Source organism: Mobula birostris, chromosome 8 (assembly GCF_030028105.1).
Source record: "Mobula birostris isolate sMobBir1 chromosome 8, sMobBir1.hap1, whole genome shotgun sequence".
NCBI classification, from domain to species: domain Eukaryota; kingdom Metazoa; phylum Chordata; class Chondrichthyes; order Myliobatiformes; family Myliobatidae; genus Mobula; species Mobula birostris.
This window is the reverse complement of record NC_092377.1, coordinates 29,967,288-29,985,299: the sequence shown is the minus strand read 5'-3', so window position 1 is coordinate 29,985,299 and position 18,012 is coordinate 29,967,288. Positions and strand designations below refer to the sequence as shown.

Genomic DNA, 18,012 nt, shown 5'->3' with positions numbered 1-18,012 from the left:
GGTTGGAGGAGCAACACCTCGTATACCGTCTGGGTAGTCTCCAGCCCCTGGGCATGAACATTGAATTCTCCAACTTCTGGTAATTCCCTCCCCCTCCCTTCCCCTATCCCTATTTCACTCTGCCCCCTCCCCCAGCTGCCTATCACCTCCCTCATGGTTCCACCTCCTTCTACTACCCATTGTGCTTTCCCCTATTCCTTCTTCACCTTTCCTGCCTATCCCCTCCCTGCTTCCCCTCCCCCACCCCTTGATCTTTCCCCTTACTGGTTTTTCACCTGGCACCTACCAGCCCTCTCCTTCCCACCCTCCCCCCACCTCCTTTATAGGGCCTCTGCCTCCTCCCTCTTCAGCCCTGACGAAGGGTTCCGGCCTGAAACGTTGACTGATCATTTCCACAGATGCTGCCCGACCTGCTGAGTTCCTCCAGCGTGTTGTGAGTGTTGCTCTGCCACCTTTGTCCCTCTCGTTGTCATTCTGGAGACATGCAGCCCTATCATTCCCCGTCTCTTCATCTCTTCTGCCGTTTGTTGTTAGTCTCTGATCCTGGAGACGTGCATGCCCCTCCTCCTCTGTCTCTTCTTCTCTCATCTTTTTTTGTTCGGACTCTTTGATTCTGGAGTCTTGCGGCCCTGGCCTCATCTGATTCTTGTTCTCTTCCTCTCCTTGCCGCTTCCCAACGACGTTTGGCGTCATCTCTTGACCATAATGTCCCCCTTTCCTTTCCACGCGGCATAATTAGGCTGACCATTTTTTTTACTCTAATGCTGGATAGAAGATACGAAGCACTAACACCAAAGGATGCTGATTATTCTCGATGATGTTGTTGGCACTCTCCTAAATGGACGTGATATAGTCACCACTGTCCTTTGACTGCAGCAAAGGGTTTTATGGGTGTCTCGGAGTACGTCATTACAATAAGATTTAATTATCTCTTATTGATGAGTGGCAGTTAGATCTGTCCCAATCCTGCACATGCTGATGGTGATTAGCAGAATGTGACCTGACCCCTGGAAATAGAGCTGCCCTGCCCTTTTGCTCCAGTAGGTGTCGCTGCTGAGGCTGGCCGTGCGCATACGTGGGGCTGTCGCGTCCCGATTTCCATGATGGCCGATGGGGTCTCGGGTGAAAGCAAGCCTGTTGATATTTGGTGAATGAGCCACTTTATACGAATATATAACCCTGAACTTTGCCTGCATTCTGTAAGTTAGCGCATTTTAATTCGATTTAGCCATAAAAAGTGCCGCTGTAATCAATGCACCATTTGCGCTAATTGGAGGTCACAGACAGACAGACGGAGCATGAGAGTTTTAGTAGTATATAGATAAATATTGAAAACATGAGAGGAAGAGTTCTTGAAAGTGAGTTCACAGTTTGTGGAAACATTTCAATGATGGGTCAAGTGAAGTTGAGCAAAGTTACCTCCTTTGGTTCACGAGCCTGATTGAGAGGTAATAACTGTTCTTGAATCTGGTGGTGTGAGTCCTGAGGCTCTTGGACCTGCTTTCTGATGGCAGCAGGAAGAAGAGAAAATGTCCTGGGTGGTGGGGGTCCCTGATGATATATGCTTCTTTCCTGCAACAGCATTTCATGTAGATATGCTCAATGGACATACCCATGATGGACTTTGCCACATCCACTACTTTTTATCGGATTTTCTGTTCAGGAGCATGGTGTTTTCATGCAAGGCTGTGACGCAGTCAGTTAATACACATTTATAGAAGCTACTCAAAGTTTAAGATGTCATGCCGAATCTTTGTAATCTCCCAAGGAAGTAGAGGCACTGCTGTGTTTTTTTTGTAATTGCACTGTGTTGGGCCCAGACAGGTCTCTGAAATAATAACACCAAGGAACTTAAAGTTACTGACTATCTTCACCTCTGATCCTTCAGTGAGGACTGGCACGTGAACCTCTGGTTTCCTCCTCGTGAAGTCAATGATTAGCTCCTTGGTCTTGCTGACATTGTTATGACACTAGTCAGCCAGATTTTTAATCTCCCTCCTGTGTGCTGATTCATCACCACCTTTGATTCGGCCTACAACAGTGGTATCAGCAGCAAACCTGAATATGGCATTGGAGCTATGCTTAGCCATACAGTCACAAGTGTAAAGTGAGTAGAGCAGGGGACTAAGCAACCCTGTACACCTGCTGATGGAGATTATGGAGATGTTGTTGCCAGTCCAAACTGATTGGGGTCTGTCTGCAAGTAGAAAAGTTCAAAGATCCGATTGCACTAGGAGGTATTGAGGCTAAGGCCTAGGAGCTTATTGATTAGTTTTGATCAGCTCACCAACGTGGCCAGTAAAGAAGCTGGGTGGATCTACTGGTTGACAATAGATTACACTGCACTCAGTAAGATTACACCACAATGGCATTCCATTGCAGACAGCCCAACCACAATCCTCATTGCCACTCCTCAGCATATAAAATATTCATCAACCTAGATATTGCTAATCGATCCTAGGGGTTGCCATTTTCTCCTGAGTCTCAGGACCAATTTTCCTTCACCTTAGAAAGACAACAGGATGCATCAGTGTTTCCACAGTAGCTTGCAGTTTTCCATTAAGTCGCAACACAGACCGTAGGCAAGGTTCACTTTGACACTACAGAGTAGTACAATTCTACATCGTGTAGGTGATTTGTTAATTGCCTCAAAGGATGAAGTAGGGCACTGCGGAGCAATAGTGTTTCTGAAGTATTACAGCACCTGGGATTTAAATCAGCCCACATAGAGCCCAAGGAGGAAAGCAAACAGGTCAGTACCTGGGGCACGTTATCTCACCTATATATCCGATGACTGAAGGCCTGCAATTGGATCCTTGCCCCGTCCAGTTAATGCGAGGTGAATGAGGAACTGTTCAATTATAACCAAAACCATACTGGGATTTGCTGCACTGGTAGCCCCAGTACAGGCTTCAGTTAGAGGAGAGAAGCCCCCTCTGGAGGAAGTAAAGTGGGGGGGAGGGGGCAGTAAAAGAGAAGGCCTTCAGGGATATTAAGAAAACTCTAGTTTCTTCAGCTGCTTTAGGATGACCAGATGTGACTTGCCCCTTTCACCTTTACTGCAGCAATGACGGAAGGTACTACTGCGTACAGGTATCTCCGGACAATGGGGAAAACAAAAAGACCAGAAGCATTTTTTTTTTTGTAATTTATTTTCTATTGAATTTCATCATCAAACAAACATTTCCATAAGATGTATTTCAGATAATGTACATATATATCATATAATCATATTTGTCACAAATCTCCACATAATATTTATCTGAGGTATACACTTATGGAAAGGAGAGGTAAGAAAGAACAATCGAAAGAAGAAAATTATGTACAGAGTAGGGAGTGATCTTTTTTTTTTACAACATATTCATTGACGTGAGAATAAAATCAGGCCTATGAGGTGTTATGTAGTTAAACCATTTTTCCCAGTATGAATCAAATTGTTCCAACTTATGATTAACAGATGCTGTTATCTTCTCCATTTTGTAAATACCCATTGTGTAATTTCCATCCATACATTTAAAGTTGGGCTCTCCTGTGATAACCATTTCCTGGTAAGGTCTTTTTACCAGCCACCAGCAGTACATTCATTAAATATTTATCTCTTTTCAACCATTCTTGAGGTATATACCCAAAATATATGGTCTTACTCTCTAAGGGTATTTCACATTTAAAGATGTCTTGTAGAGCATTATGTACCCCACTCTAACAGTCTTTGATAACGGGGCATTCCCAGAAAATATGATAATGGTTTGCATTTTGATTTCCGCAATTTCTCCAGCAAACGGGGGTTACTATCATAATGGGATTTCTGAGAGGGTGTAATAAAATATCTTATCAAGTTTTTCCACCCGAACTCCCTCCATTTCTGTGAACTGGTACACTTCCATTGATACCTCCATATTATTGTCCAGTCTTCCTCGGATATTATTATTCCTCCTTCCTTCTCCCATTTTGTTTTAATGTATGAAGTCGAATGTGTTTTAAAATTTGATAAACCCTTATACACACTTGAAATGATCGTACTACCGTTGTCTGAATTATATGCTTTTCTAAATAGCTCTATCAGACATGTACTTGCCTTGGTTACATTTTTAACCATCCTATTAACATACTGTCGCATCTGTAAATACCGGTAAAAGTCTTGTTTTTCTAATAAGTGTTTCTCTTTGAGCATTTCAAAACTGAACAGTGTTCCTTCTTTCATTATATTGCAAATAGCTGTTATTCCTTTAGCGTAAAATCCAAGTCATATGAACACCATTTAAGAATTGGCATGTCTTTCTCGAGTTTATATTTTATAATAGTTTTCCATATTTTAAGAGTCCATTTCACCCATGGGTTGTCAATATTATTTATGTAACTTTGTAGGTTGTTATCAGCCAAAATTGCTTGTATCGGATTGGAAAGTATCCTCTTCTCAATGTTTTTCGATTGAGCGTGATATGATGGGTTGCGCCAGCATATCACAGTTCTCAACTGTGCTGCAAAATAATAATCTCTAATAGAAGGTAGGCCCCATTCCCCCTTTTCCTTGGCTAATTGAAAAGTTTTGAGACAAACCCTAGGCCTTTTACCTTGCCATGTATATCTTGATAGCATTTTGTTCCATTCATTGAATTGGTTTTGGTTAATCTCTATTGGTAGGGTCTGAAAGAGATATAGTAGTCTGGGCAGCATATTCATTTTAATAGATTCAACCCTTGAACTGAGACCAAGAAAAGGAATTAGGTTCCATCTTGTTATATCTTCCTTAATTTTTTATATGTAGGCTGATAATTGCATTCTGATAATTTTGCCAAATTTTTTGGCATGATGATCCCAAATATTTGATGGACTCTGTTTGCCATGTCCAGGGATATCTACTTTCAATTTCTCTTGGTGGGCTATAGTTATATGAAAGTAATTGGGTTTTATCTATGTTGAATCTTGTATCCTGATAATTGGCCATATTGTTCAAAGGATTGCATCAATTTAGGTAAAGAGTATGTTGGTTGCCCTAGATAGATCAAAATGTCATCCGCGTAACAGGCCAATTTATGCTCTGTCCCATTAGATTAGATTAGATTATGAGGACCCGCAGTCCTCTTATTGTCATTTAGTAATGCATCCATTAAGAAATGATACAATGTTCCTCCGGTGTGATATCACAGAAGCACAGGACAAACCAAGACTGAAAAATTGACAAAAATCACATATTTATAACATATAGTTACAACAGTGCAAGCAAAACTGTAATTCGATGGAACAGACCATGGGCACGGTAAAAGAAAAGTCTCAAAGTCTCTTGAAAGTCCCAACATCTCACGCAGATGGTAGAAGGAAGAAAATTCTCGCTGCCATGAGCTTCCAGCGCCGCAAACTTGCCGATGCAGCATCCTGGAAGCACCCAACCACAGTCCGACTCTCAGTCCGTCCGAAAACTTCGAGCCTCCGACCAGCCCTCCAACACCAAGCATAATAGTAATTCCCCTGATATCTTCATTTTGTCTGGTGTATTGAGCTAATGGTTCCAGATATAATGCGAAGAGTAGCGGTGACCATGCACAACCCTCTCTCGTGCCCCTTTCTAGGGTAAAACTATTAGATAAATAGCCATTGATTTTAATCCTGGCAGTAGGATTGTCGTATAGTGCCTGTATAGTTTTAATAATTGTGTCATGTAGACCAGATCTATGTAAAACTCTGTAAAGAAAATTCCAATTAACCGAATCAAATGCCTTTTCAGCGTCCACGCTTATCATCATTGCTTCAATTTCTTTTTTTATATGATCCATAATGTGGAGAACCTGGAACTTGTAGGGATAAAATGACCGTATGTAAAGTGTTGAAGGACTGAGCAAAACAACAGCAACACATTGCTGATCAGAGAGAGCCAGATGGAGAGAAGGTAATCCTCCCACAGCCAGGACGCAAAGTCATATTAAGGGAGCTGCCTGAAAAGGCAAGGTTCACTTCCAAATGGGTAGGACTGTGTAGGTGGTACCTCTGACAAATGACTCCTGTGTTTGTGTACAGACCTGGAGGGGTAGCCGGTGCAAACACTGGACTCAGGTTAAACTGTATGAATCACCTATTTGTCAATTTCACAGACAGAACAAGGGATCAACTCCACCCATTAAAAGTGTAATTGTAGAGAATCTGATGAACACCAGCCTGCTGCATCACATCTGACCACACCTGATGGAAGTAGACCCACAGATGAAAACGAATGCAGGAGACAGAGAGAGAAAGCCGTGTTTAAAGTGTAAAGTGTAAAAAGAAGTTTAAAGTCTAACAGTAATTATACTGAAGGCTGGTTCTTGGAGGTAGATGATTTGATCAAAATAGAAAGATATTGGGGGAAATAGATGGGAATGATCCAAGTTAAGACAGGGACATCAAGTTCCTCAACCTTGGTGGCTGAGAAGAGAAGAATATCTGCAGCCCCTTGTGTCTCCAGTGGTCATGACATCCTTGCCCCAAGGGGAGCTTGTCTGATACCCTGAAAAAATGCTCTTGTTGTGATTTCCCCAATTGTTTTATTCTCTGATATTAGACTTTAATCTCTTCTGCAAGGCAAGACAATGCAGTGCGTGAAATGAATGGAAATAAGATTCATCCTGTCAATTGAATTCATCCAGCTGGTCAGGCTTTAATTCCATCTCTCTCTCCACATTCTGACTGGGTTGAGATTATATTTGGCAATGGGCGGTAAGATGGTTTATGAAAATCAGGAGATGGGTGGGGTACCTCTTTTATGCAGGTACTGCCGCAGTTATAGCCACTGATACAGCCAAATCGTGCATCAGCGGTCTCTTTAAAAGCTGCGAGGCACTTTCCTTCCACTGAAGGCAGATTTGTACGCGTTTCCCAATTGAGTAGTGTGCCCCCCGGGGATTGGCTCTCATAATGTCAGGAATGGCGTCTCGTATCAAGAAGTGCAGGGAGCGTGCGGCCGGAATCGGCTCCTGGGAGCAACCTGTGAAATTTCTCAAGCAGGATTATGAAGCGCTCCGACAGCAGTGCTTGGAGACGGGAAGCCTGTTCTGTGATGAGTCTTTCCCCGCTTATCCTTCATCCTTGGGCTACAATGAACTCGGACCTGGCTCATACAAAATTAGAGACGTGGAGTGGAAACGCCCGGGAGTATGAATTTTCCTTTAAAATATTTTACTGCTATTAAATGTCTTAATTTGTTTTAGTTATTTCTTCTGCTGTTTGCAATGTAATACAAGAGGGTTACTTATAACTTCAACTTGTTTGTCCTATTAAGTAGAAAATTACGCGTAAGTGGCGCACCCACGGAGTTTGTTTCCAGGATATGTGTAGGCAAAGTCCCTATTGCGCCAAGTACTGCGCGACTGCTATACCTGTAAACTTTTCGATGTGTTTGTTTAAAAAAACTCAATCCCTTACAAAATGCCAGAGTAAAAGATGTTAATGTAAAGCCCTAAAGTCAAAGTATACCTTGTGAACCCACGGGAACAAGGATTTTAATTTTACTTCGGTGTATGTAACAAACTAATCTGAACATGGTTATAAACAACTGAACGTACATTTATGACTCCTCCGCGCGACTGTGTTCCTGGAAACTCAATTCTTGTCCTTAAAGTAATCTTGATAGCTCCATATCCAACAAGAGCGGAGCCGCTCGCTGCTCTAAATGCTTTCATGACGGACGATAACTACTTTACGGAAAGGGTGAATTTAAGGGGAGCTTGATCCAAAGTACAATAGTATATTATGCAGTGAAGCAACATGAAATTTATCGGTAAACTGCAATAATTAGAATTTCACTTTGTGTCAAGTTTTCTGTGCCTGTACACTCCCCACTGCACTCCAATGTCTCATTGATGTCAACCAATTTTGTTTCGCATTAGAGATCTTGAAAGCACGATAAAAGATCATTTTACTCTATACATTCGGTTCTTATTCCTTGTAACTAACGCGCGAAGAATTCTTGAGTGACGCCCCAAGTTTGTACCAGACTACTGCAGTAACCTTCTCCTCCTGCCAGTTATAGCTCTTTTCGGAGATGCGGAGAACTGGGGCCTTGGTCTGATGTTGGACAATTCCGTCATGTCGCTCGGAAACGAGCTCTTCGACCCGGGTCAACCCTGACCACCAAGCACTTATTAACTAACGGCACTTTATTCTCCCCAAATATATCACTTCCTGCACACTATAGTTAATTAACCTGCTCGATTTTGCGAAATGGAGGGTGGGGGAAAGGAGGCCCACTTGGTAATAGGAAGAACATGTAAATTCCACTCTGATTATTGATTTATGTGTCGAGAAATTTGTTTTGCTGCAGCAGAACAGCACAAAAACATACAGTTACCAAAAATAGTACATAAATGAATATTGAGGTAGTATTCTTGGATTATTCAGGAAACTGATGGTGTAGAGTAAGAAACAGTTTCTGAATCATTTGAGTGTGCGTCTTCAAGCTTGTGTGCCACCCTCTCCCTGGTAAGAAAGGAGACAATACACTGAATGATGAAGGTCCCCAGTGACATTGCTGTCTCTCCAGGATGTGCTGAGTGGTGGGGGAGTATTGTGGCCAAGATGGATCAGGCTGATTTGACAGCCCAATGCAACCTCTTGTCATTCTGTGCATCCAGGCTCTGCACCAGCCTGTGATGCAACCTGTCAGAAAGCTCTCCACCATACTTCTGTAGAAATGTGAAAGAGTCTTTGGCGACATACCAAATCTCCTTAAACTCCTATATAAAAAAAAGGAGAGTGAAGACAGAGTTGGAGTAACTGATAGAACCCAGGCACTGGAACTGTGATACCGCATTCTCTTAGCATAGAGAATACCAAGAGATCGATACTTTATTGATCCCAAAGGAAATTACTGTGTCACAGTAGCATTACATGTGCATAGATATACAATATTGGAAGAGAAGTAAGAAAGAATAAAAAATAAGTTACCTTAAACAGTCTGACTGGAGAGCTACAGCTTGACTCAGTATCGAACCTAAAGGTCGAGGGTAAGAATGGCCTCATATAGTGCTCTTTGGAGCAGTGCAGTTGTCTTAGTCTTATTATTAAAAGTGCTCCTCTGTTCAGCCAAGTGCCATGCAGAGGGTGAGAAATGTTGTCAAGAATTGCCAGGATTTTCGTAGCGTCCTTTGTTCTACCACAGCTTCCAGTGTGTCCATTTTGACTCCAATAACAGAACCAGCCTTTCTAATCAGTTTATTGAGCCTGTTGCTATCACCCATGTTGGTGCCATTGCCCCAGCACACCACCATATAGGAGATTGAACTGGCAACAACAGACTGGTAGAACATGTGAAGGAGAGGCCTGCATACTCCAAAGGACCTTTGTCTCCTCAGGAAGTAGAGGCGACTCTGGCCCTTCTTGTACACAGATTCAGTGCTGGTGCTCCACTCAAGTCTGTCATCCAGGTGCACCCCAGGTACTTTTCGGTCTTCACCACATCCATATGCTCAGCATCAATGCTAATAGGGATCATTGCAGGATTAGTCTTCCTAAAGTCCATCACCATTTCCTTTGTCTTACTGATGTTGAGCTGCAGACGATTCAGCTTACACCATTAGACAAAATCCTCCACAGGGCCCTGTTATCATCCTCGTGTCATCCCATTCTACACCCAACTATTGCTGAGTCAGGATGGTGGAAATATCAGACAAGTCATCTAAAATATATATTTCAAAAAAACTGTTAGTCTTGTAGCCTTTTTTTGGACAGGTGCGGCAGGTGTATTTCAATATGCAGTTTCATCTCCGTAAAATAGTGCTGACCACTTTTTAAGTGAAGACTGGTGATATAAATACACTAAGAGGTGTGAGTTGGTTGGATGATGCTCTCTTAATAATTTTCACAAATCAGACCTTTGTAGCTTGCAACATTATGCCTGTTTTCCAGGGTTTTTTTTTGTTTAAATTGGAAGCTGCAGTCTTTCTAAAAAAAATTTAAATTTCCTTGATTCATAGTCAGAAAAAATAAGTCTTCATATTTTTCAAAAAAATCAGGAGTTTTTATATCAAATATGTTAACTAAGATCTGAACTTGCACAGGTTGATGTACTGGTGGTTTTATCCACTCTGAGCATTAACTGAGTGAAATGAGTTGTGCATTGGGCAAATGATAGGATTTTTTTTGTGGATATGATAAAAGTTGATTGGACTGACCTGCCATGCTCAAATATTTGAGGTGTTTGTCTGAGGACCAGTTCCTGGAATGTCTGAGGGATTTTGATTGAGAAGTTTGCCTTATCTCCTCATTAAAACCACTGAAGCTTTTTACAACTATTAGACATTCCCAGTGTTCTGAAACATTTTAAAAAGTGATATAATTAACAATATTCTAAAAGATTTACATCAAAGCTAAACTAACTATTTTAAACAAAAAAAAATGGCCTTGCCTATTCATTAAGCTGATTGAAATGAATGAGACATGAGACTTTTTATATGTCTAGATTTAGTAAGGAAACTAGTCAGAGAACCTATTGGGACTCTGTCATTGGACTTCATGGGGAATCCAGTGATGATGTGGAATGACAGATGCAAATGTATTCTGTCTAGAACTATGGAAGTCAAGCTGTGCCCCAGATATGTATATGGGAATAGATGGAAGGCCAGCTCTTTCCTTGGAAACTGCTAGGCCAACCAATACAGTTTAACCCAATATTGGATAAGAGAATGTTGAATGTACCTCATGTTTGAAGTCAATTTTGTACTTAAAAGCAAAGTATTCATATGGTATTTCTGATGTGATATTATAACCCAGAATCCAAATTTGATGGTGCAACAATTCCCATTTAAAAAAAATATTGGGCTGTCACAGTAGCATTCCCAATGGTTCTAACTTGCTTCAAAAATGTCAATTGTAGAATTGACAGCATGGTTACTAAGGGTCACTAACATTAAAAGTAGGTTGCTTTTCATTATTAATGTAGAATGCTTACGCATTGTGTGTTAGATAGCAATGCTCAATTATTTTGATGTACTGAAATTATTGGAAAAATTCTAATTGATTAAAGTTTTATACATGTGCATATGCAAGGACCAAGCATGGATTATCAGCATGGTTCTGTGTAGGTAATATTCAGCCTCATTAATCTGAGTGATTTTAAGGAGGTAACTAAGAAGACTGATTGAAGGCAAGTTGGTAACGTTATCTTCATGGACTTCAGTGAGGTCCCACATGAAGGCTTCCCCAGAAGGTTAAAGCACCTGGGATCCAAATTGAGCTGACTGATTAAATCCAAAATTGGCTTGGTGGAAGGATGCTTTTCATTGGAAGTCAGAGACCAATGGTGTACTGCAGGGATTAATGTTGGATCCCTGTTTTGTAATTTTGTGTATTAATTATGTGGAATTGCAAAATAGTTTAAGGCTATAGCTGAATGTGGATCAGCTGGAAAGCTGTGTGCAAGATTAGTAAATAGAATTTAATTGTGATGAATGTGAGGTGAAGCAATCAAATGAGAAGAGACGAAAATGGTAAAGTGTATCTACAAAATGCTAAAGAACTTCAAGGTCCCTCTATTTGGGTTGATTGTTCCCTGAGACTGTCAACTCTGGTGCAGAACCCATATAGCATGCCTCCTTCATAGATGAGGCATAGAATATGAGAGCTGGGAGGCAATGCTGTAACATTACAAAACACCAGCTAGATTGTATTTAGAGTATTCTGTACAGGTCTGGTTGCCACACTAGGGGAACGGAATTGATTAGCTGGAGAGAGTGCAGAGGTTCACTAGGATTGGTGTTCTCTAGTTATGTTGTGAAGGAGGCTGAGGAGAACTTGACAGAGGTTTATAAAATTGATAAGAGGCATAGAGGTTGAGTTGGTCTAGAATCCTTTTCCCACAGCAGGCATATCAGAACAAAAGGGCATGAGTTTAACGTGTGGAAGGAATTTTAAATGGGATTTGAGAGGAAAGCTTTTTTTTAAATACAGTGGTCGAAATCTGGAACTTGCTGTCAGAGGAGGTGATGAAGTCAGATACAATCATGTTGCATAGGAAACATTTATACAAGTACTTAAATAGGCAAAGGTTGGATAGATATGAATCTGTTGTGGGCAAATTGGCAACAAGATCAGTATGAATGTGGTGGGTTGAAAGGTCTGTTTCCGTGCAGTTTCACTGACTATGTAATCAGTAATCTGCTATTTTGTGCTGTCAGTTTGCTTTGCTCAAGAAATGTGGTCTTTTCTACATCTCCTTTTTATTATTTTTAGGATCTGTGTGCAAACCCTGAATTTATAATTGGAGGAGCATCACGTACGGATATCTGCCAAGGGGCGCTCGGTAAGATACTTTTACAAGTGACTATTTTCAATGCACATTTGATACGGTAATATGAAATGTAAAGTTCAGAACTGAGTCATTTGGTCCACTTTGTGTGTCATTGCTTGCACTCTAGCCCTCCCTTCATCTACCCTCAATGACTTAATTTTATCATTAATTCTGTTTAAGTTATTTAATTACCGTGTGACAGCCTGTCATAGTACATGAATAGTGTTGATCAAGGCCATTCTGTGAATGTGATGAAGGTAATCTATCCCTCCTTGTTCAGCTTGCAGGCTTTGGAATGATTGAATGCGGCATCTTCCCCTATTACCTTTTGCCAAGATGATGGGTGGGACTGGGCTTGCCTGTTCCATTCTTGTTTGCATTCATAGCCAGGGAATCACCATCAATAACTCATTTCTCTTTTCTTGATGGGTCTTGGCCCAAAATTTAGCTTTCCCTTTGCGTCTACTAATGCTACTTGACCTGCTGGGGCATATTTCTTGCCCCTCTCCCATTTCTCATCTGAACTTTTCCCTCTATGACAAAATCTGAAAACAGTCCATTTGGTAATGTTGGGATGACTGGAGTTTTTGTCTTTGGTCCTTTTCACAATTTTGCAATTCTAATACACACTTGAGTAGCCTCCATTTTTTTTAATATTCTCTGGAAACCATGGAATTACTTGAAGTTCTTCTGCCCATTTTCAAACTCTCATCCTGTTCAGCCATTTCCTCTGGACTTATCTACTCCAGTTAAGCTTTGGGGCAAATTCCACATTCTCACTGTTCCCAAAATTTCTCCAGAATTCCCTATAGATTCTAGATGTCATGGTTCTATGTTCCCTGAAAAAATGTTGGTAAAATATGAGCGATTTCAAGATTGCTGTCTTCTTTCTCAACGGGTATATGATTGGACTGAGTTTCAGAGAGTACTACATCTTTGGGTTGCTAACCAATACTGAAAGTATTAAATACTGATTGTGGAGAAAAGGTGAGATGTTCCTCTTTGGACTTTAGCTTCAAATTTAATTTTTTTTAACCAGCCTACTGGCAATAACTTGAAGAAAATCATTCCAATTAAAAATATTGTAGATAGATATTAGATATGAAAAGCAGATATGAAAACTAAAGCAATGCACACCAAATGCTGGAGGAACTCAGCAGATCAGCCAGCATCTATGGAAAGGATTTGAAGAGTTGACATATCAGACTGAGACTACCTTCCAAGTTTTTTTTTGTGTGAGTTAACTATGCATCAATAAACAAGAGAGTCCTTTCTCCTTTTTTGCACAGTAGGCTTATTTTCAGTTGGTTTTCATCATCCATACTCTAATTTTTGATTGACCAAAATTGGATAGTTGTGCAGGAATGAATGGTAAATAGAACAGTTACAGAAAATACCCATCTTTTATGCAGTACCTTGATGCCATTTATCTGTGATTTAAAGCAGACTTGCATTGTTTTGTTGTCTTGTTGCAATAGAAATGAGGGAAAACATGGGTAAGGAAGAATTGCATTTGGACAATCTGGGCAGGAACTGTTCTCTTTAACAACTCAGTTGCAAATAAAATCAATACAGGTGTCCCCTGCTTTTCGAACATTCACTTTACGAAACCTCACTGTTGCGAAAGACCTACATTATTACCCTGTTTTCGCTTTCAGAAGGTGTTTTCACTGTTACAAAGAAAGGCAGTGCGCGATAAAAAATCAGTGCGCAATAAAAGGCAGCGCGCACCCCAAGCAGCCGCTCTCCCCCGGATTCGGAACGGCATTGCTTAAACACGTTGCATTGAGCAGCCGTTAGCAAGATGAGTTCTAAGGTGTCGGAAAAACCTGAAAGAGCTTGTAAGGGTGTTACACTTAGCGTAAAACTAGACATAATTAAGCATTTTGATTGTGGTGAACGAAGCAAGGACAAAGTGAGTTTGGCTTGTGGAAGTTGACGAAAATGATGTTGAAGAGGTTTTGGCATCGCATGACCAAGAACTGATAGATGAAGAGCTGATGCAATTGGAAGAGGAAAGGATAACAATCGAAACCGAATGCTGTAGCGAAATGAATGTGAAGCAACTGCGTGAGATTTTCGCTGCAATGATAAAGTACAACTTTAATTTTGAAAGGGTATGTAGGTTTAGGGGATATTTGCAGGATGGTTTGAGTCCTTACAAAGAAATGTGTGATATAAAAATGCTCGAGGCTCAGTAGTCAAGCAAGCCTTCCACATCAGCCACAGCAGACGATGAACCTCGACCTTCGACATCGAGGCAGGCAGTCATAGGAGAAGATGAGCTGCCTGCCCTGATCGACGATGAGATGACACCCCCAGGCCCTGGACAGATACTGTACCAATTCGCGGAGGATGCAGTGGTAGCCGGGAGGCACACTGCACATCTTTAAGAAAAAAGCCGAAATAAACATGCTAATTAATTAGGTGCAGCCTAGCAGGTAATTGTCGGCCCAGATCAGTGCCGATGCCATCAGCAATTGCCTCTGATCTGCGCCGACATTTACGTGCCGGGCAGTACCTAATTAATTAGCATGTTTATTTCGGCTTTTTTCTTAAAGATGTGCAGTGTACCTCCCGGCTACCCCTGCATGCTTCGTGGCAATGTATCGGTCAGCGGCCCGGAGGGTGGGAGCCACTGCACCACCCAACCTGCGATGACTCAGCCTAACACACCATCATCAGTGTGCTCGGCAAGCTGTCTTCCCGGTTCTGGTAAGTGATACTACACTGTACATACATTATTTCTACTTTATATAGGCTGTGTATTTTTACATGTTATTTGGTATGATTTGGCAGCTTCATAATTTAAAGGTTACTGGAGAGCACGTTTATGCCAACAGCGCTTGCGTGAGATTTTCGTTACGGAGATCTGTGCAGGCAATCGTTGTAGAGAAGCATTTCTACTTTATATAGGCTGTGTATTTATCATATCATTCCTGCTTTTACTATATGTTACTGTTATTTTAGGTTTTATGCGTTATTTGGCATGATTTGGTAGGTTATTTTTGGGTCTGCGAACGCTCACAAAATTTTCCCATATAAATAAATGGTAATTGCTTTTTCGCTTTACGACATTTCGGCTTACGAACCGTTTCATAGGAACGCTCTACCTTCGGATGGCGGGGGAAACCTGTATGTCAAATTTGAATCATTGGTACAGCTGTGAGCCATTTTAATTCATAATTACAAACTGAAGAGTGAATTTTAAATATTTACACTGATAGAAATGGTAGATGTAAGGAAATTTGGAAACTGCATCTTGGTTCTCTCTGGACTAGCTTGCCTAGAACATGAGAATTGCCAAATTGGAGTTTACATTTGCCACTGCAAAACAAAGAAACAGAAAATACCATTGTATGTTTAGTTTGCCAGTTATATTGTCATTTGCAAAGTTGGGAATTGTGTATTCAGTTGTTTCAAGAGTGGGATTATACAGTTGGGGAAAAGTTTTCTCTGAAGACCCATAATGATAAATCCACTGTCCAAACCTGCTCAATGCCATTCTCTTCACTTCTGTTGATCTAAGCCTTGGGTGTAAGAGAACAAACTATAGGGCCGATGTACTTTCACTTGTAGAGATCGTGGATTTATTCCTGTTTCCAAATGTCAATGTTTATTTTCTTTAGCCTTTCAAAACTGTCCATCTAATGTTGCATCAAAGTAAGACGACAAGAACTCACGTCACCTTTTTTTGACCCACCCCATTACATTAAAGTAGTGCTTTACCAATCCTGTGTCATTTCCACAAATGTTTAATTTTAAAATGTCAAATATTAACTAGAACACAACTATAAATCTGTAGTGAATGTGGCATTAATTTTGCCATTTTGTTCTCTAACTGAAGGTCTCCAATTTCTGTAATTACAAAACTCCACATTCATTACAAAAACACAATCCAATGGAGTAGCAGGTTTAGTTGCTCATTCCTTAATTGTAATCTTTATTCAATTTTTGTATACCTAAAGTTATACCATTCATTATGTTTTTTCTTCTAAATTAACATGAAAGTTGCATATTTACAGAATCCAGATTTTCTAGTGAGTAACCCAAGCCTGGGGTATAAGCTATAAATCTCTTGCAGTTTTCTTTGTAATATTTTCTGTGGCTTCATCCCTTCAAGTTAAGGCTGCAAATTAACCCTGCATTTTTAGTTTGTGGACAACATTTTTATCCTAGTAAATGCTTTATTGGTAACTGTGAAATGCCCATCATTGCTAGAACGGCTAAAAGAAAGAAGCAAATGTTGGAATCCCCACAGTTAAGATCTAGTATTTTGGCTTTGGGTCTTTTTGGCAAAATGGTGGTTGTGCAGAGCTTTTGACAGAAGTCGTGGCTAAAAGTGGATAGTTACAGCACCTCTTAAGATTTCCTCTGAGATTGCAACAAAAAGGAGCACCTGCTGAGTGCAATCATTCTGAACATTAATCAGCCATTTATGTTCATTCCACTTTTATTTTCCTTATTTTACCCCTTGCTTATAGACAAGAGGCATTTCATAGTGCGCAATTTAATTAGCCTTGAATGTTCAGTAGAACATATTTAGTTTCAAAAACAAACTTTATTCATGAGAGAAAATATATACAAATAAAGAAACAGTGCAAGAAACTTTTACATTCATGGATGTTATTTTCAGTAGTGTAAGCTTTTTTAAAAAGCAAAAACTAGCATGGCATCATTCCACTCATGTAGCCCCTGGAGTGATACACCCTTTTCATTGTTGAGAGTCCTCTCCACTCATTCCATGTGCAGTTGCTTAAGGAGTCCCTATTATGATCAATCCCCACAGGGACTTGGCATTGGCTGCACTGAGCTTCTGTGCATTGCTTATCTATGCCTATCAATTGTATTCCCTTACAGTTTGCTGTTCTGAGAGACCAAGTTTCATTCAGACCATGGGTTATCTTTCACTAAGTTGGTGTCTGTCTCCCTGGGAACAGCCTGTAGATTGGAGTGCCTCTGTTATGCAGCAACAGGGGATAAACTGTGACAGTGTTTACACAATCACACACCCTGTCCTCCATAACTATTACATTTCAGCTTTTGTGGATTTCAACATCTCTTTTAGGGAAAAGATGAATTGATACTTAGTGGCTAAATGATATGTGAATTTAGCCAGGTTAAATTTGACAAAGGGTTCTTGGAAGATGACAATTTACAAGGCATTGAGGTCTTGGGAAAAGACTGGACAATCTTCAACTTGCAGACCTTGATGAACTGCTCTTTCTTACAAATGAACGCTGGGAACACCCTGTAATAATGCAACCTAATCGAGGACTCAGCTGCTGCTTTTGGCAGCAATTTTAGGATGAATGGCAGCATTGATGTCCAATTCAACCAACGAACTCCTCTTTGGCTTCCACCTTGTTTCAATGGAAAATACTGCTTGCATATTACTTAAGACCCCCCTCGTGCTGAAATTTGTATCAGCCATAAATCACCCATCTGTAGTAATCCTGTAATAACCCACTTTTTAGTCTCACTACATTCTCATCGGTTTCTCACACCAGAATCTACCAGCTACTTACACATGGGACAACTGAAAGCAGCCAGTTTACAGCTCGCTTGGTTTCGGGCTGTGGAAGGAAACTGGAGGAAACCCAGCTCCCAAACTCCACACAGTCTCTGAGGTTGCAGCTGAGCTCTGGTTGCTGGTGCTGCAAGGCAGCAGCTCTAACACTTGTACTATTGTGCCTTAATGTATTGCGATGTGCAGTTGTCATCTGAATGCACTTTTTGACTGTCGATGTGGCTGTGGA

At 40.8% G+C, this 18,012-nt stretch overlaps 1 protein-coding gene across 1 annotated transcript in view; it reads left to right on the top strand.

The window, feature by feature from the left end:
* The first annotated feature begins 6,857 nt into the window (after positions 1-6,857).
* Positions 6,858-18,012, top strand: part of LOC140201206 (calpain-2 catalytic subunit-like) — a 112,917-nt gene continuing 101,762 nt past the window's right edge. Inside the window, exons 1-2 of the mRNA XM_072264933.1 lie at positions 6,858-7,122; positions 12,196-12,265. Coding sequence (XP_072121034.1) covers positions 6,886-7,122; positions 12,196-12,265 — 307 coding nt within the window. The 5' untranslated portion in view covers positions 6,858-6,885. The remainder of the gene's footprint in view (positions 7,123-12,195; positions 12,266-18,012) is intronic.